The following is a 19,486-nucleotide window of genomic DNA, read 5'->3' as shown; positions in this document are numbered from 1 at the left end:
TTCAGTTTGTCATCCAGAGATTGGCAGAAAATGAAGTCAGTGTGTCTCAAGCACAGGGTGGAGACCAGACAGATGTGTGTGAACACGTGTGCTGTTTGTGCATCCGCATGTGTGAGTGTGCACCCAAAACTCCTAGCAAGAAAGACGTACAGTACGAGCAAGGCCACAGAGCCTCGTACATTGCCAAGGGTCTTACACATTGAAACCAGTATGTATCTTCAGAACAGGAACATCAGAGAGAATATATCAGAACCTGGCAGAGAAATCTATTTTTACTATTTATGTCACACTTGCTCGACGTAAAAAGCCAAACAGGCAGAACAGGAACAACGGGATCGCCAACAGAGGCGTAACTGGCCGTAGCACAGCACTGGCCTCAAGCACACAAGCATGTAATCTAGATATCATTGAGATAGAAGTGCCCCGCACCAGCAAGTTGCCATGGCTGGATTAGGAACTTCCATTTGTCACTTGCTGTTCTCCATCTCCCCTAGTGACTTCACCTTGCTTTTCCCCGAAGACAAAGTCACTGTAAAATACTGCTTATCCTGAAAGGCACAGTGCTTTCTGCCTGGAAGGAGGTTCCCCCTCCAGGTACCCCAGCCATCTCTATATCATGGGTTCTGCATGCTGGTGGAACATAGGCCTCCAGCCATCTTAGGCCATGTGGGCACCTCACAGACTCCACATACAAACCTGGGTACTTCTCTAACCCCACAAAACCAAGTCCTAACTAGCACATCACAGGGCCACACCAACCGTTACAGTTTAGGCTCAGAGGGAAGAGAACTGCCTGGCAAAAGGAGAGGAAGAAGCAGGGGTGAGCAAGCTTGGGAACAGAATGTAAGGAGAGCCATCATCAGCAATGGCTAGACGATATCCCTTCCGGCAGGGGCAGGCTCAGGGTGCAGCCTGTGGGTGCAGGGACTGTGAGGGTCTTGCTCAGTGGACGGGGTGCTGCTGGGACTGAGTCCTCATGGACACATCTCTGTGTTGACATCCATCTATACCCGGGACTCAGGGGAACTGCAGGCAGCAAGACCAGGTAGCGTTTTTTAAAATACAAATATTTACTGAGTCAGACTGAAGCCAGGAGCAGAAACTCAATCTGGACTCTTACACATGCGTGGCAGGAACCAAGTACATGAGTTATCCCTAAGGTCTCTCTGAGTTTGAAACTCGTGGGAAGTTGGGATCTGGAACAGAACTGGAACATGAACCCAGGCATTCCTCTAATGGGACTTCGGTGCCCTACCTGACATCTTGGCTACCAGACCAAACACCTGTCGCCTTCTGTGACGTTTAAATAACTTCTAGATGACTTATAATGCCTCATACAAAGGAAATGCCTTGTAATCAGCTGTTATATTATGCTGTGTAGGAAGAATGACCAAGGTCGGGGATGCCTGGAGAGGTTCAGTCAAGTCAGAATGTTTTTCAAATATATTTTTTAAAAGATTTATTTACTCGGGCCGGCGCAGTGGCACAGTAGCTAAAGTCCTTGCCCTGCATGCACGAGGATCCCATATGGGCGCCGGTTCTAATCCCGGCAGCCCCACTTGCCAACCAGCTCCCTGCCTGTGGCCTGGGAAAGCAGTTAAGGACAACCCAAAGCCTTGGGACCCTGCATCTGCGTGGGAGACCTGGAAGAGGCTCCTGGCTCCTGGCCTCGGATTGGCACAGCTCTGGCCGTTGCGGCCGCTTAAGGAGTGAATCAGCAGATGGAAGATCTTTTTTGTCTTTCCCCCTCTCTACATCTGACTTTGCAATAAAAATAAAGAAATCTATTTTTTAAAAGATGTATTTACTCATTAGAAAGGTACAGCAACAGAGAGGAGGAAGAGAGAATCTTGCCATTTGTTGCTTCATTCCCCAAACAGTTGCAGCAACCAGATGTGGGCCAGGCTGAAGCCAGGAGCCTGCCTTCCATCAGGGTGTTCCCTGCGGGTGGTAGGGGCTCAAGCATTTGGGCCATCTCCTGCTGCTTTCCCAGGTAGATTAGCAGGAACTTGAATGGAAATGGAGCAGACTTGAACAGGTGTCCATATGAGACCCAGTATGTTGATCCACACTCAGCTATTCTGCATAGAGGAACTGAAGCCACATGACTATGAAAACAGGCAGCAGGCCAGCTGGTGGACCCTGGCTTAGACGGTTGGGCTCCAGGTCCCTCCTTCCCTGCCATGGGGCTGTAGAGTCATGAGATCATGCTAACCCTTAACCCAAGCAGGATGTGCAGATTCATGGAACAGATTTGGGCTCAATCTAAAGCCTGGAGTCAAGCCCAGTTAACCAGAAACTTGCTGAGTCCCCTAGATAACCATAAGTGAGAAAAATAGCCACCTGTTGTAAGATCCTCAGATTTGGGGGCTGGTAATTCATGCAACATTATCTCAGCAATAGTTGACTCATCAACCATCTGACTCTCTTAGCCAACAAGCGTAAGAGCATGGCACTGCACAGCTGGAGCAGCTCCTCCAGAGCATTTCAGGGCTGGTGCACCCCTCTGCAGTTCCAGGAGGAGGACTGCTAGCTTGTTGCAAATAGTCTGACAAAACCAATATCTGTGTTTTTAAAAAGTGCTTTTTCATTCAAATGGAAAGGCAGAGTAATGGAGAATAAGACACAGACATCTTGCAAATGTGGGTTCACTCCTCAAATGCTCTCAACAGCCATGGCTGGGCCAGGCTATAACCAGGAGCCTGAAGCTCCATCCAAATCTCCGCTGTGGGGCAGGTAACCATCTGCTGGCTAATGGGGCATGTACTGCTGTGTAGATGGGGTCAAAGTGGAGCTGGGACTAGAGGACAGCACTATAGCATGGGTGCTGGTGCTCCAGGCAGCCAAGCAAACACTGGGCCCGAGTGGGATTGTGCTAACAATCATGCCCACAGGAGGATGGGGGAGGGGGAGATTTACTGCTTCTTGGCTTTCCCAAGAACAATTTTTAACCTCCAAGTGACTGTCAGTGTATCTACTTGTCTCGGGGTGATCACACATGTAGGACCATGTCTCCAAAGAAACCGCTAGGACTCTCACAGGAGCCTAATATTGCAAGTCCATGTCAGACGGAGCAAAAGGAAGGGAGGAGAGTGAAAAGCTTTCCAGTACAAGATGGAGTGTGCGTGTAGCAAGTCGGGGTTGCTAGAGCATGGGCCTTGCGGCATGTGGGAGGGACCCTCCCCGCAGGCAATGGGAAGCCCTAGCGAGGCGTGCTTGGGAGCACACCCTACTGATGTCTGCTGACTCTGCCTTCAGGAATCTGAGCTGCAAGGTGGACCCAGCATTCCCTAGTGCACAAAGTTGGCGGATGGAGTCAAGGTGTTTGGGAACAACAAGAACTACTATTTTTGGCAGCTAACTTGAGAAAGCCACCCATGATGAGAAATATTAGTAAGACCTTGTTAGTTTTTTTAAAAGATGCACATACAAGGCCCAGGACTATTTCCCCATTATTTAATGACACCTATGATTGAAGTTTTCTTCTCATTCAACAAGAGACCTCCTTGTTCTTGGGGAAAGAAAGAAAAAGAAAACCTTGGACTCGGCATGATAACCTTGTGGGGCTAAATCCTCACCTTGCATGCCTGGGATCCTATACCGGCACAAGTTCATACTTAGCTGCTTCACTTCCGTCCAGCTCCCTGCCTGGCGGCCTGGGAAAGCCGTAGAGAATGGCCCAAGGCTTTGGAACCCTGCACCCATGTGGGAGACCTGGAAGCAGGTTCCCTTTTCCTGCCAGCACAGAGGCAGTTCTTGCTTTGTTAGTTCTGAGCGGCCTGCTGGAGGAGATGGGACGTTTGAACGGGAGTGATTCCCATTGCTGGTTCCTCCTAACCCAGAGCCTGGCAGTTTCATCTCAGCAGGAGTCCCTGTTGCATTCTTTTCCATAGCTTACAAGTGAGGCAGCAAAACCTGTTTTTTTAGGGAGGGTCTTTCCTTCCCTGTCAAACATGGCTGCACTGGGGTGGTTGTTGTGGGGCAGTACATGTGTCATGTAGCTACTTGGGACACTTGCATTCCTTCTCAGAGTGCCCAGGATGGAGTCCCACCTGCACTTTCAACCCAGCTTCCTGATAATGCATCTGAGAGACAGCAAATAGTGACCCAGTACTTGGCTTCCCACCATGGGAGCTCCGGACTTCAAACTGGCCCAGTTTTGGCTGTTGTAGGCATTCGGGGATGGACGATCTCCTCTGATAAACATATTTTCTAAACTACTGACTGCATAGTTTGTGGGGCCTGGTGCAAAATCAGAGTGCAGGACCTCCTCATTTAGAAAGCACAGATTTCGCAACAGGGACAGCAGAGCATACAACCAAGCAAGAGGTCCGCATGGCAGCTTGGGTCAATTGCCCAGGAAGACAGGCCTGCTCCTCCCACTGGTGTAGGCCTTGCCCAAGTTACACCACAGTCACCTGCACAACTGCAGGAAGTGGGGATGCAAGGGCCTTTTCCCCAGAGGCAGATTCCACATCTAAGAGCATCTTAGGGTCCACACAAGTGTGCTTGGCTGTATACCACCTGGGAAGAGCACAGGTAAGACCCTGCTAAGACACCAACACTGATGGGCAGAACACACTGGGGCCAGGGATGCCCCAGCAGAGCATCTCCAGCCACTCCATGCCTGCTCACCGAGTCAGCATCTCAGCTGCTAGGAAGTAACCGCAGGCCTGCTTTCCAGCACGCTATGCAAACAGGTGGCTGTGGCCCTGAGCCGGGTGGAGTGCTGGAAGGTGTGGGGGAAGAGGGGTGGGGGGAGGTCTCACGCTTGGTCATTCTCACCCCCTCTACAAGAACAACAAGAAAAATTGAGGGGGCGGGGAGGGGACTCTTTGAAGCCAGATGTTGTCTTTAAGCCAGATTCCTGACACAGCCCACTTTACAGATAGGCAAATCTGCAGCTCAAAGTCAGACAGTATTACCCCAAGCAAGGTCTTCCTAGTGCCCTCTTCAACCTCATCAGCGTGTAACACAAAATGGTTTTCCCCAACAGGGGTTGAGGGGGACGTGGGAGCCCCATTGGTTAAAAGGTACAGAGTCTCAGTGTAAGTTCTGGAATTGTTGGGCACAGCATGGCACACAGCCTGGCAGGGTTCACTGGCACCCATCATGAGATTTACATGTGCAGGCGAAAATCAGAGTCACCAGATCAAATGAAAGCTTTCAATATTAAAGGTAGTATGGCTTCTCTAGGGTGGTCTGCTATTCCTCTCCAGACTATGGGCCCTGGGGCTACATGGCCCAGGCTGGGACCTGTTCTTCCAGGAAGCTGCTGCACTCCCACCCTTCAGTGTCCACCTGCCACAGCCCTGGGGGACAGGGAAGAGGCAAGGCGAGGCCAGGCAAAAGCCTCAGGCACATATTTAAGGCAGGGCTCCAATCTCAGGGATCAAGCTGAAGCAGGTTGTTAAAAGGACCCAGGGGAATTAAATGAAGACCAGACCCCACTCACCTCCCCTGGCCCCAATCCTAGCCAGCCCACTTCCTATCCAACTCGGTTTAGACAAAGTGGCTAATCCACTGGATCACTGTTCACTTTGATTTTTAAAAACCGAGCCTTAAGATGTTACAGCTTGTGCCCAAGGCAGGTGTCTCACTTGTGGGACCCTACCGCCAGTCCTAAGTGATCCTGGGGACTAACACGCCTGGCTCCAGCAGGAACCAGGGACCATCCTTGTCCCTGGAAGGACACTGAGGGACATGTTTCCACTGACTGTGTTGGACAGTGTCTGGAAGCCAGCAGATGTGAGCATGGGAGCTAGGGGCTGTCGCCAGTCTCACTGCAGACGGCACAGCTGGTTTTTATCTAAGCGAAGATAATGATGATGCAGTTTTCCCTCTGCCTGACCAGGAACTCCTCTGCAACCTGGCATGAAGCAACACCTCCTTCCCCTGGCCTCAGGAAGCAGTTCTTGGTTCTTGCCCCTCTTGCCTTTTATGGCTGCCACTTACCCAGGGCATGGCAGCCCAGCGTGCCTTGCACCTTCCACAAGGCAGCTTCTCCAACCCCTTCTCACAGCTGTCTCATTCCCTGGTTCGGTGGAGCTAGCCAGAGCTGAGCGGTCCTGCCTCTAGGCGAGTCTGCATGGCTCCTTGGTCCTACCCAGAAAGCCTGCCGATGTGTTCTGGTGAATCTGACCTGCACACTTGCTCGGCAGCGCTGCCCAGGGCAGTTTCCTGGCTTATTTTAAATCTAATCACAAAGGTGCAGCCAGTCCACCCTGCAGTTTCTGGATTTCATTCAACTCCATCACTTTCTCATTTTCTTGCTAAAAATGGGGCAAAAAGGGCAAGTTTCCTGGGACCAGACTTCTCTCATGACACCAGACCTCCACCTCCCAGTCCCCTTATTATGATTAAACAATTCATCCTCCTGCTGATAGCCTTATTCCCCGAACCACCCTTTCGGCTCCATGAGAATCCGGTCTACAACACGGCTCCATCACCAAGTTTGAGGAATCACGCCTGTCCGCTCCGACCAACGTGTCCAAAGGTGAGCAGCAGTGGATGACAGAACTGCAAGTTCATGGCAATGCAGTGAACCTCAAAACCCAGACCCTGCTTTCATTGGATGCACGTCTTCCAGGTTCCTGAAGACCTCAGCTCATGGGATGCACCTGACCTCCACCTGTTTTACTGGCTGCAGAGCTGAGCGATCAGATACACTCCATGGCCCTGTTAACGCCTGTGATACTCAACAAGTGGTCCCAAACCCTCCACTCACCTCTGTTGACCGGTGGTCCACACCAGCTGGGCGCCAGCTACCATGCTGATTCCAAGATCCTGGGATCCACAACCTGCTCCTTCCACAGAGGCCGCGGTCATCCCTGCCAGCTGGCTGCGCTATGACAGCACAGCACTAGGGCCAGCGTGTGACTCCCACCTGCGCATTACCCTGGAGACTGGCCCTTCTGCCACGCACATGCACAGAAACCTGAGTAAGACCAAGGCAGAGAGGTAGCAATGGGGACTCTAACAGCACCGCCAGCTAGGAGCCAAATCCTTCCACCATCCAAACCCCATCTCCCCATAAATAGCTAAGGGCCCCCTGCTGCTTCATGAACCAAACAGCGCCCTGCGTACTGCCTGCAAAATGTGCTATACCCTTGTTCTTATTTGCTAAGGATGGGTCTACTTTATTCCTTCTGAAAACATCTCGGTTTAGCTTGGCGAGGGCATAGATTTACGCTAAATGAAGGCAGCCTTGGAGGAGCAGAACAACTCCGGACAAGCATACAGCCACTATGGTTCCACAGCCTCCTGAACTCCAGCCGGGAAGATGGTTGCACTGTTATGTGTGTGCTGGCTTGGCAAATGCTAAATGCAATCCAGAATGAAAAAGATGCTGGCCCCACACATCGCATCTCTCAAAACCAAGCCCAGGATCCACAGGCCTTATAGGCTTTTTCTAATAGTTGGTGGTAGCTTAATCTTTAGCGCCATCTTTGGATCACTTCACGTTACTGGCAGTAACCCACTGAGAAGGCATTGGGGTGTGCTGAGGGGGCGGGTGTTGAAGGGGATGGAGAGCTGACCCCCGTTTGCCCTGAAGAACCATTTTATAGATGTCTGTCTTTATTGTCAGACAGCAGGTGAAAGAAACCACACAGAGGTTTAAGGCGAACCCTTAACTACCACCCAGGTTAGGGGATACAACTCTTTTCGGTCCTAGGGACCCCCTTTCATGCCCCCTTCTTTGTGCTAACTCTTCCTGAATAGACACGTTGGTGAAGTTCTGGTTCCCCCGGCATCTAACAGGTGTAACAGTTGCATGAGTTTAAAATGGAAACCCATCACACTGAAGCTGTCCCCGTCAGATGCAGGTAATCCAAACATCGATGGCACAGTCGGCTGCTTGGGGAAGTCACGCAGGGAGCTGGATCCATGAAGTGCCAGCACTGTGTGGCACTGGCGCCCATCCTTAGACCAGAGCTCTGACTCTGGCCTGGGAGTCAGAGCAGCCAGCCCTTGACCCGGCTGGTCACCGGCACTCTGCTGGGGTTGCTGGTAGCTGCCAACTCTCTAAGGTTGCCTAGAGGTCCTGGCCGGGCTCCGGCGGGGTCTCGAGCTGCCCCACAGACACCAGGAGGCCTGGGGTGGAGTTGTCTGGAGGGAAGGTGACCAGCCCCGAGTTCTTGCTCTCGCCCTGCTCTCCATGTTGCTTCCTGTGGCACCTCAGAGAGTCGTCCCTGACGAAGGAGGCACCACAGGTCTCACAGCGGAAGGCCCGCTGGGTCACTATCTTGGCCATGTGGGTGCCGCTGTCGTGGGGCCCTTCCTGGCCCTGCGGGGCCCGGTTCTCAGTCTTGGCCTCGTCCCTGTGCACCCTGTCCAGGTGTTTGGCCAGGCTGCTGGGCCGCTTGGTGTCGAAGCTACAGAAGTCGCACTTGAAGGGACGGTCCTTGGAGTGCACCCTGCTGTGCACGCGCAGGGCGGCGGCGCTGGAACAGGAGTAGCTGCATTCGGGGCACTTCTCGGGGTGGGCGGCCTGGTGCAGCCGGCTGTGCCCCAGCAGGTCAGCACGGTCGCGGCCCTGGAAGGCGCAGTGCAGACACTTGAAGGTGTGCTTGATGCGCACGTGTGCCTTGAGGTTGGCCTTCATGGTGCAGCGCACGTCACAGAACTCACACTTGAAGGGCTTCTCCCCTGAGTGCACGATCATGTGCCGCTTCAAGTCCGAGCTGATTTTGAACTTGGCGCTACAGAGCCAGCACTGGAAGGGGGTGTCCCCTAGCAAGGGAAGGCGTGTTTCCATTAGAGCAGGTAGGCAACACAGAATGCCCCCCAGACACATGCCAGCACCCCCGGTTGCAGCAAGGTGATCCAGTCTTTTCAAGCTCCTGGCATCTACCACCTCCTGTCTCATCAGCTCAATCGTATTGAGTCGGTACTGGTACTCCCATTTCCCAGATGGGGCAACTGAGGCCCAGAGAGGTCACTATGGGACCTAGCTCATTCTGGTGGTCAAGTCCACATGCAACTGCTTCAAACAATGCTGAGATGCAAGGACACATGCCTGGCTCTGCTACAGGCACCTCGGTCCTCTGTCTGTGGGCTGAATTTTATTTATAAAATGCACAGAGATGGCAGCGGGGGCAAATGCCAGGCTGTGGCCTCCTCTGACTCAGTGCCTTGGTGGCAACTGCTAGGGTTCTGCAGCATTGGCTAACCACTCCAGAAAGCCCCTACACCTGTCCTTGGTCCTGTCCCCTCCGGCATCCGGGTGGTCATGCTGTCCACTCTTCTAGGCTGAGCACTTTCTGAACCGAGGAGTCAGGCCTGTCTGTGCCAGCTGGGCAGCTTGTCTGAGTATCTGCCCCGCCTCTTGCTCCTCCTAGCCACCTCCCGTGTGGCCTAGGTGGCTTCAGTCTTACACTGAGGTCCGACATTTCCTCTCTGTCCTCTGAATGCCTGCATGGGAGTGACCTTCAGATTTCTACTGGAAAATCTCAGCTACCAGTCTACTATTGGGTGTGTGGGGGTCACCGGATGGCATACCGGAATCACAACGACCTCCCTAAAGGGTCATTGCTTGTGTCCACACCGTTTTAGCTTTTTTTTTTCTTTACTACATTGCGCATTTCTTGAGAGAAAGAAAAAAAAATCATCATCTGGCATCATCCAGTTTCTTAATTATGGATCCTTTTACATGGGATCATCAATGGATTTTTCTGCGTTCCTGACTTACTTCTTCTCATGTTATCATGTTCTATGGTCTCATCCAGGTGCTTGTCCCTGATGCAGTCCTAGTTGGCTACACTCTGGTATTCGCACATCAGAGTCCTCATGCCAGACTGCTTTCTCCCTTGTGTTGCTACAGTCTGTCTTCTAGTGCATTCCATCAGCCTGGCATGTGGGAGTAAAGGTGAGTCCTTGTTTGGCCCATTCTGCTCCCATCAGTAAGAGAGCTTAGCCAAGCACAGAATTCTCAAGCCTAGGTCACTTCCCAGTGGCTGAGATGGCCAGACGTTCTCACCGGGGCAGAGCCTCCCTGCCCACTGCCTGATGAAGACTGCCAGAGGTCCTTCCATTTCCTGGTCCCTAGGACTGGACGAGTCTCTTCCTCCCCAGATCTAGCCAGAAGCCACATTTCCGGCTGTTTCTTCTTGGTCCTCTGCTTTCTCTCCTAATTTCCAGAAAAATTCACGAAGTTGCTAAGTAGTGATGCTAGTTTACATTTCCTTTTCTTTGTTTTCAGGATCCCTTCACAGGAGCTACTCCCGCCAGCGGGCAGGCACCCATTAGAATGTAACCATCCTCGTCTTCTATCCAAGTACTCTCCTACTTCTGGGATTGCTTTTTGATAAGACCCAGGGCACTGGACACCACCCATTCTCTGCAAATACCAGAATTGCGGGTGGACTGTGTTCGGGAAGAGCAGATTGGTTTAAGGACCGGATACAGTGCCATGGATTTCACTTGTTACTGCTGGCTGGGCTGTGCGAGGCCCCCAGAGCTCCCAGGGCACGACCCACTGCAACAAAGCCTGGCTCACAGCCCTGTGGCCACCTCCACTTCGTCTGCTGCAGGCCGTATTCAGTTCTGTAAGCCAGCATATTCCAATCTACTTGCCATCTTCCATGATGAACTCACTGAGAATTCTGAGTCTCTAATATTCCAGTCCCCAATTTTTCCACCCCAGGATAGGTTCGTTCTATCATTATTTCAGCTGGGGCCTCACGGCTGGAAAAACCTCAAGGACTACACTTGTGATGACTTGCAACTGAGTTTGTCACATTTCAGAATTAAGCTGGGCAATCATAGTGTGAGCTCCCCAAAGACCCAGTTTACAGCCTTTGCTTCCTGACTTACATGCTGGGTTCATTTTCTGGCTGTGCTCCATGTGGTCAAGCCATAAGCCACACCTGCCGGCTCATCCTGTTCCACCGATGCCCTGTGTCCTGGCTGCAACCAATCAACCCAACAAGCATGAACAGCACTGCACCTTTACTTCTGCCACCAAGTCACTTGTGTTTCAAGGACATGAAAAGCTAAGAAATCAGGGAAGCAGGCCCCGAACTCCCGGGCCAGGGACTCACCAGTGTGTGATCGCAGGTGCACGGTGAGCTGGCTGGAGTTGCGGCTGGCATAGGGGCAGAGCTGGCACTTGTACGGCCGCTCGTCGGAATGTATGCGCAGGTGCTTCTTGAGGCTGCTGCTGTCCACGGCGGCGTAGTCACACAGGTGACACTTGTGTGGTTTCACGCTGGTGTGGCACCGCATGTGCATGGTCAGGTTGTCCTTCCGGCTGAAGCACTTGTCACAGAACTCACACTTGTGTGGCTTGTCTCCTTCAAATGCACAAGGATTTGAGGTTGTAAAGTTTCTCAATCCAGAAGGGCCACACAGAGACTTACCAGATTGACAGCCTGGGCATATGGGTCAGCTCCCTCCAGTCTAAATGCTCAAAGTAGGAAGATACTAAAACTGAGGCTTGACACTGGGGCAAACGAGAAGGAATACCAAATCTCAAGGGCTCAGAAATTCTGAGGAATCCTAAGGAACATGTCAGACAATCAGACTGATGGGTCAACTGTTTTTTGGGAAGATGGATGTGGTCTGAGAAGTATTCGAGGCCACAGATGGCAGGTGTAGGGTGCTTGGACAGTCTTTCCAGTTCTCTAGTCACTGTTGATAAACCACAGAGAACAAGAGTGGGCAACGTCTGGGAAATCACTGGGTCTAGCCCTGCCAAGACTACCGCAGGTGAGATTGAAAATTCATTACCTGTGTAGCAGGCTAATGTCTAAGGTGATTATCTTCTCTGGCCTGAGAACAATGCTATAAATATCCAAATGGTCTTTGGCAGAAGAGAGGCCCAACCCCCAACACAGGTAATGGCAGGCTGACCCTCCTTTGACACTGCCAGGCTGTCAGGGAAGAAAGTGAAGAGGCCACAGGAGTGTGAGGGCACTAGGACTTAGAGGCAACCCAGACAAGAGGATCCCATGCCCAGGTTAGGGCGACCTTGCAGCGTGGTCCTTCTCCATCTCCTGCCACTGTAGGCTTATCCTATCCAGTTTTTTTAAAAAGCAGCATTGGGCACTGCATGTTAAGGTGCTGTGTGTGATGCTGACACCCCATAGGAGCGCTGCTGGCTCAAGTCTTGGTTGCTTCCTTTCCAATCTAGCTATCTCGTAATGAAACTAGGGAAGATGGCCCAAACGCTTGGTCCCTGCACTCACATGAGACACTTTGAAGGAGCTCTTGGCTCCCGGCTTTGGTCTGGCCTAGCCCTGGACACTGTGGCCATCTAGGGAGTAAATCAACGTATGGGAGATTTCTCTAACTCCACTCTTCATATAAATAACCTTAACATTAGAGCACCGGGAAGAATTAAAATTATAAAAAAGGAGAACTGTGGTATCAAAATTAAACTTCTCTATTAAATACAGGCAAGCAGAAGGATGTCCTATAGACGGACGTCGATACTGAGGGAGATGTGTCACACAGCTGCACAGGCTTGCAGGATGGCCAGTGCCAAGAGCGACGCCCTGATGTAAACTATGGACTTGTCACAGTGCTTTCATTCACTGTAACCAGCGTTTCCTCTTCTGGTGGGACATGCGGATAACTGAGAAATGGGGCCAAAGGATGTAAATAAGTCTTTGTATTAGCGTCCGGCGTGGTAATCTATTGGCTAAGAGTCCTCATCTTGCATACACCAGGATCCCGTATGGGAGCCAGTTCATGTCCCAGCTGCTCCACTTCCCATCCAGCTCTCTGCTTGTGGCCTGGGAAAGTAGTCGAGGATGGCCAAAGCCTTGGGACCCTGCATCTCCCCAAATGGTCATAAGGGCCGAAGCTAAGCCAATCTGGAACCAGGAGCCAGGAGCTTCTTCCAGGTTTCCCACACCAACATTAAATCCATGAGCTTTATGGGGCTCAATAAATTAGACCACAGTCAGGAGCCAAACATAGGAAATCCAATCATGTTTTCTGATGATCACCCACACAACCGAAAACCAACCAAGGAAGCCAGGATCAAGCATTTGAGCTCGGGAATTTATCTGGGGGTGCAGCGCAGGGCATCAAATCCCTATGTATGCGAAGACTGGAGTCTTCTCCACACACGAGGGAATTAGGAGCTGTCTCTTTCCACTCTCAGGATCAAGCACATCGGACAGACAGCTCATCCAACAGACTAACAGCAATGTTAGTCTTCCTGACCAACAGGAAGGAACCAACTCGAGCTCCAATACTATAAACAAGAGGAGGGCAGCCAGCAACCCCTCCCTCAAGAATGTTTTCTTCTTTCTGGAAGATTTTATTGGAAAGGCAGAGTTAGAGAGAGAGAGATCTTCCTTCAGCTACTCACTCACTCCCCATAGGACCACAAGCGCCTGGGCTAGGCCAGGAGTTTCTTCTAGGTGCAGTGGCCCAAATGCCTGTCAAATCCCACTGCTTTGCCTAGACGCATTAACAGGGAGCTGAACCAGAAGTGGAGCAGCTGGGGCTCAAACTGCACTCATAGGGATGCTGGTGTCGCAGATAGGAGCTTAACATGCCATGCCACAACGCCCAGCCCCAGGATTCATTTGACAACTGCTTCCACTACATATCAGAGCTCCATAATGACTTAGTCTCCATTCCCAGGATTCTCTCAAGATAAACAATTTATTTTTCTGAATTTGGAGGCAGGGGACAGGGTGTGCCGACAGTAAACTTAGTGGTGATTTGTGACTCAATATTTCAGCCAATTAAAATTGTAGAATTGGGGTTACACTGTAGCATAATGCATAAGAATGCTGCCAGAGGTACTGGCAACCCATGTGGGTGTTGGTGGACTTAGAAGGCAGCAGAGAACGGCCTAAATGCTTAGACCCTTGCACTCATCTGGAGACCTGGAGGAGACTCCTGATTCCTGGCTTTGGACTGGCCTAGTGCTGGCTATCATAGACTTTTGGGGAATGAACCAGTGGATGCAAAATTTGTCCTTTTTCTTTTTTTTGAAGACTTTTTTAAAATTGATTTTTATTGGAAAGTCAGATATACAGAGAGGAGGAGAGAGGAAGATCTTCCCCCCAATGATTCACTCTCCAAGTGGCTGCAATGACCAAAGCTGAGCCAATCCAAAGCCAGGAGCCAGGAGCCTATTCCGGGTCTCTCATACGGGTGCAGGGTCCCAAGGCTTTGGGCTGTCCTCAACTGCTTTGCCAGGCCACAAGCAGGGAGCTGGATGGGAAGTGGGGCTGCCGGTATTAGAACTGGTGCCCATATGAGATCCTGGTGCATGCAAGGTGAGGACTTAAGTTGCTAGGCCACCGTGCTGGGCCGTCTCCCTTATCTCTGTAACTACTTTTCAAGCAAATAAAAAAATAAAAATATTTATATGTGAGATTTAGATTTAATTAGCATTTTATTGCTTTGAGGTTATTTTTAAATGACAGAAATCTATGCATATCATGGGCTGCAGCAGCTGGCACTGGGCTCCAAAGCAGAAAGCAGAAACCCAAGTACATAAGCCATCATGTCCTGGTCCCCAGTGCACCTGCAGGCAGCTGATTCTAAGCGGAAGAGTGAAGCAGCGCTGCCTCTCTGGCTGTCACTCTGACACCAGGTACAGGTGCCAGGTAACTAAAGTCACTGGCCGACAACACCTGCAAATGCTCTTGGGCCTTCCACCTGTTAGGACATATATTTTTGCAGGGACTACCTATGGATATAGTTCTCCAATGGAACCAATGGAACGTCCTTGCTGCTATCTTTGACTTACCATAGTTTTGTGTCTTGAAAATTCTACTCTAGGTTATCAGGTCAGGACTCTAACTGGCACTCCACATGGGGTATTGGGGTCCCAGGTGGTACTTTAACCTGCTGTGCCACAGTGCTTGCCATAGAGAGGACTTAAAAAAATAAATTTTATTTTTGGTGATGTTTTAACATAGTTGAGAAGGAAATATACCATGTAGACCACTGATTAGGTTGGGAAGGTCAAGGTATAGGGGAAAGCGGTTGAGACAGTTACTTCCAATTTTTTTTTTTTCCTTTCTGTTTCTGGGGAAAGGAGGGGGCCACTCCCAGCATACTAACCACTTCAGTACCCAGGGATGGGAGACAGACACTCGATGCCATCCTAGCAGCCCTGATGTGGAACATGTTTCAAGAGGACTTCTTTTTGAAAGGAAACAGTTTTTAAAAATTTCACTCAGAAGGCAGCAGGATACAGAATCAGATACACAGATTCCCCACTTGCGGATTCACTCCTCAAATGCCTTCAAGCAGCTGGGGCTGGGCCGGGCTGAAGCCAGGAGCCTGGAAGTCAGCCAGGAACCCCCCTGAGGGTGGCAGGACCCAAGCACGCATGCCATCAGCTGCTGCAGTTCCCAGGGTCTGCATGAGCAGGAAATAGGATCAGAAGCAGAGCTGGGACCAAAGGGGTAGACAGGCATCTGCAGCAATGTCCCCTTCACTGCACTTGTCGTGAAAATGACTATTTAATACTGATAACATGAGAAACCCATCTGCTGCCACCCAAGGTGTCTGGCCATCCCCAAAGCATGCACTGATGACCACATGGCGAGTTCAATGGGGCCCTTTTCTCGTGAGGCACCACCTGGATTAAGAACTCACACTCCATTTGTGTTTTCTCTGTATTTGCATTTATCAGATACTTACTCAAAAATGAACTGCACACAGGCTGTTACTCAAGGAGAACAATGTGAATACTGACACAGTAACATGTGGGCTGCCTAGGACAGGTTTTCTGGCATCCCTGCTGCCCGAGCCTTGCCTGAGAGGTAGCCCAGTTTCCACAATGACCCATCCCCTGTCTGCATTCCATGGCAAGGCTCCCCTCACACCTGATGCGACCTGCTAGTGCTGTGTAGTGCTTCAGTAGAACATGTAACACAATACCTGCCCATCTCTGGGTCAAGCACAGCACTGTGGGCTCTTGGAATCTGATAGATCCTGGCTGCGGGGCTACCCCATGGGCTGCAGGATTCTGGAACTCTTTTGCCATCACCTAGCAGATGGCAGCAGCACGGCCCCCATGGAGAATGGTTACCTGTCACCCCAAAGTCACGGCTATCCACTTGCAAGTTTTCCAGCCCACCACATTGGTAAAAAACTTGTCTTTTGCCAAACAGCTCCTGACACCTGCACACAGCTTGCCAGCATCACCATCCCGGAGCCTTTGTGGGTCAAAGAAAGGATCAACTGTTTCCTCGCTGAAGTACCTTGCACGACATGCCCACCCTTCTCCTGTTTCTATAGCAACATGCCTACTTCCAGCAAAGGCTTCTCCATTGCACAGGAAGCTCTATCCCTCTCAGCGACAGGGCACCAAGGTTTTAATCAAGACAGCAGAGCCATTCCAGCACCTGCAGCTGCTCCCTTCCTAAGCAGTACTTGAGGAATAACCCAGCGACATTTAAGCCCTCGATCTGATGCTCTGAGAGCCAACACCCAATGCTCTTGCTCGCAGAGGGCAAGTGCAGGAGGGTGGGTGGCAGTGGGTGCAGAAGCTGGGCGATGCAGATCCCGGCTACACACCAGGACAGCCCTCTGCTACAGCACGGCTTGTTTCCCACACTCGGGCATCTTTCTGAAGCAACTTTTGGCTCTCCTCTCGGACTGCGAGAGCCACAGGCCTCTGGGTGGCCCATCTTCATCTCCTAGCCTTCGTACCCCCCTCACCTATGCCGAGCCCACTAGACCTGGTGCCTGTGTTGGTCCAAGCCCTCTACACCCAGCAATTTCTTCACAGCCATTCCCTGGCTTCTCCCTTGGCCATCGAGCCATGGGACAGACACCTACCAGTGTGGATTCTCAGGTGACGATCCAAGTCCTTCATGCCATGAACTGTTTTGAAGTGGCAACCTGGGGTGGGGAGAGGGCAACAGAAAATATTGCTCTGAAACACCCAGACTACTTCTGACTTACAAGGGTTCAAGGCTGGACTTTGTGGTAGGGCTTTTCCGTTTTCTTTCAGCATGGCATTCACTCCTGTACATCAGCTTTTGAACACTTTAAAGCTGGCTTTATAGTAAAGATCATATTCCACAACCTTGCCCAGTTGCAGGCCAGCACAGGTGCCCTGTGTATGTTTACGGTGGTCTGGGCTAAGCTACTCAGGTCAGGTGTATTCATTGCGTTTTTAACAGGTATTTTCAGCTCAGGATGGGTTTACTGGGAGGTGACCCTTGTAGAAGCTAAGGAGATAAGGAGTCTCCACTGGGAGAAATTGGATCTGTTGTCCTAATGGGTGTCAGGCAGACATCTGGAAGCTGGGAAGAGCTAGAGGCTGTGTGATGCCCACAGGGACACATGACGCCCACATACCAGTGCGCAGTCCTGGGCAGCGGTTGGCCCCTCAGCTCCTTACCTGGGTAGCAGCAGTTAAACGTCCTTTCTCCAAGGGTCATGGTCTGCTCTCTCGACTCCACAGCCACAGCAGCAGCGGGAGGGGCCTTCTCTGTCTTGCTGCTGTCTGCAGAGGGGCAAGCTGACTTCGGGCCATCACCGTCCATTTCTGAAGCTGAAATTGAGGCGTCAGATTTTACTTCACTTCTTCAGCTGAACTACCACGCAAGTTTTAGAATATGTAGGTCAAAGGTTATCTTCTGCTCCCCATCCACCCATCCTCAAAAAAAAAAAAAAAAAAAAAACTGTAAAAACCGAAGGGACACGTAAGAGACTGTCATCCAGCTGTGAGGATACAATGCAGTAAGCATCTCTACTTCCAGACAAAGATGGACTCCCAATGAAACTGTTTACTATATCTTGACAATAGGATACTGGACTGCCATTGTCTATGCCCACAATGATGGACATATGACTGTGTATGAAGAACTATACTATTTCAATAATATTTGAGAACTCAATGAAGGTGGGAAGGAATTGGGGAGGGAAATCCCAGGCCAATGAAACTGTATCATAAACTGACAATAATAGCACTTCCTAAAGCACACAAACACCTGGCTTTTAAAAATGGTGCCCAGGGCCCAGCAAGATAGACTAGAGGCTAAAGTCCTCGCCTTGCACGTGCTGGGATCCCATATGGGCATTGGTTCTAATCCCGGCAGCCCCACTTCCCATCCAGTTCCCTGCTTGTGGCCTGGGAAAGCAGTTGAGGACAGCCCAAAGCCTTGGGACGCTGTGCCCACGTGGGAGACCAGGAAGAGGCTCCGGGTTCCTGGCTTCAGATTGGCTCAATTCCAGCCATTGCAGCCACTTGGGGAGTGAATTATCAGATGAAAGATCTTCCTCTCTGTCTCTCCTCCTCTCTGTATATCTGACTTTCCAATAAAAATAAATAAATCTTTAAAACAAAACAAAAACAAACAAACAAACAAAAAAACGCTGCCCAACCCATCACAGGCAAGTGTGCTCATAAAACAAAACAGGTGAAGAGGAATCCCAGAGCTGCCCTCAGTATCAGGTAAGGCAGAAAGCGGCTGTCGTGGCACTCAGCACAACACGAGGCTATGGGAATGTCGGTGCTCCGTGTCTGATCGGCTCTGCTGCAGTTCAAGGACAGGCAGGAGACTGTGCAGAGACAGGAAAGGAATCCCAGAGATGTACAGATAGCTCCCTGCACGACCGGGGCTCATCTGGCTCTCGTTTCAAGTACAGTCAAGACCATTTGAGCAACGAAAACCATCAGCCAGGCGAAGAAGCCACCTGGGCATCTTAGGAAGAACTGGCCCCTGGATTATAGAAGCTCAACAACAATCCAATGACCCGTCCGGGCGCGCGTCTTTGCGCGTTCGCGCCCCGGGGACGCGTGCCCCGGCGGGCGACCCGCGGGACGCCGCGGTGTCGTCCGCCGTCGCCCAGAAAAAATAAAATAAATAAATAAATAAATAAATATAAAACAATCCAATGACCCAATTAAGAAATGGGCAAAGAAAATGAAGATGCATTTTTCAAAGGAAAAAATATCAATGGCTAATAAACACTTGAAAAAATGCTCAGGATTGAGCTCGCTAGCCATTAGGGGAATGCAAGCAAAAAAAAAAAAAAAAATCGCCCAGAGGAACTATTTCACTCCTACTGAAATGGCTGTTACCCCAAAATAAAAAAATAAGCACTGGTGAAAGCACAGAGAAAATGGTACTCTACGCCACTGCTGGGGGGGATGCACAGCAATATACCCATTATGGAAGACAGTATGGAGATGGCTCAAAAAAACAAAAAACAGACCTACAAGTGACCCAGGTACCCCCTCCCCCTTGGGACAACATCCAAAGGAAATGAAATGAGCATATGAGAGAGAATTGCATCCCCACGTGTACCACGGCCTGGTTCACAAGCAAGGACACAAAACCAACCCAGGCACTCACTGAGGACTGAATCAAGAACACGTGGTATGTCTAGGTGAGGAATAGCACGCAGCCCTAAGAGTGAAATCCCGACACTTGGAGCTGGAAACCATTATGCCAGGTGACATAAGCCAGACTCAAACACCTCACTCTCTTACCAGTGGGTTCTATGTCAAGTATAAAAATGGTGGATATTTTTTACATATATATAAAAG

General features: G+C 50.7%; 1 protein-coding gene across 2 annotated transcripts in view; it reads right to left on the bottom strand.

Annotated features, from left to right (window-relative positions):
* Positions 1-7,566: 7,566 nt before the first annotated feature.
* The window catches only part of ZFP64 (ZFP64 zinc finger protein), a 61,675-nt gene continuing 49,755 nt past the window's right edge, over positions 7,567-19,486 (bottom strand). For both annotated transcript variants that reach the window (XM_040981294.1, XM_040981296.1), the window contains 4 exons: positions 17,333-17,485; positions 16,765-16,827; positions 11,043-11,294; positions 7,567-8,733 (listed from right to left, as the gene is read on the bottom strand). In XM_040981294.1, coding sequence (XP_040837228.1) covers positions 8,036-8,733; positions 11,043-11,294; positions 16,765-16,827; positions 17,333-17,485 — 1,166 coding nt within the window. In that variant the 3' untranslated portion in view covers positions 7,567-8,035. The remainder of the gene's footprint in view (positions 8,734-11,042; positions 11,295-16,764; positions 16,828-17,332; positions 17,486-19,486) is intronic.

Source organism: Ochotona curzoniae, unplaced genomic scaffold (genome assembly GCF_017591425.1).
Source record: "Ochotona curzoniae isolate NIBS_2020 unplaced genomic scaffold, NIBS_Ocur_1.0 contig_3520, whole genome shotgun sequence".
In the NCBI taxonomy this organism is placed as follows: Eukaryota; Metazoa; Chordata; class Mammalia; order Lagomorpha; family Ochotonidae; genus Ochotona; species Ochotona curzoniae.
This window is presented reverse-complemented; position numbering and strand designations above follow the sequence as displayed.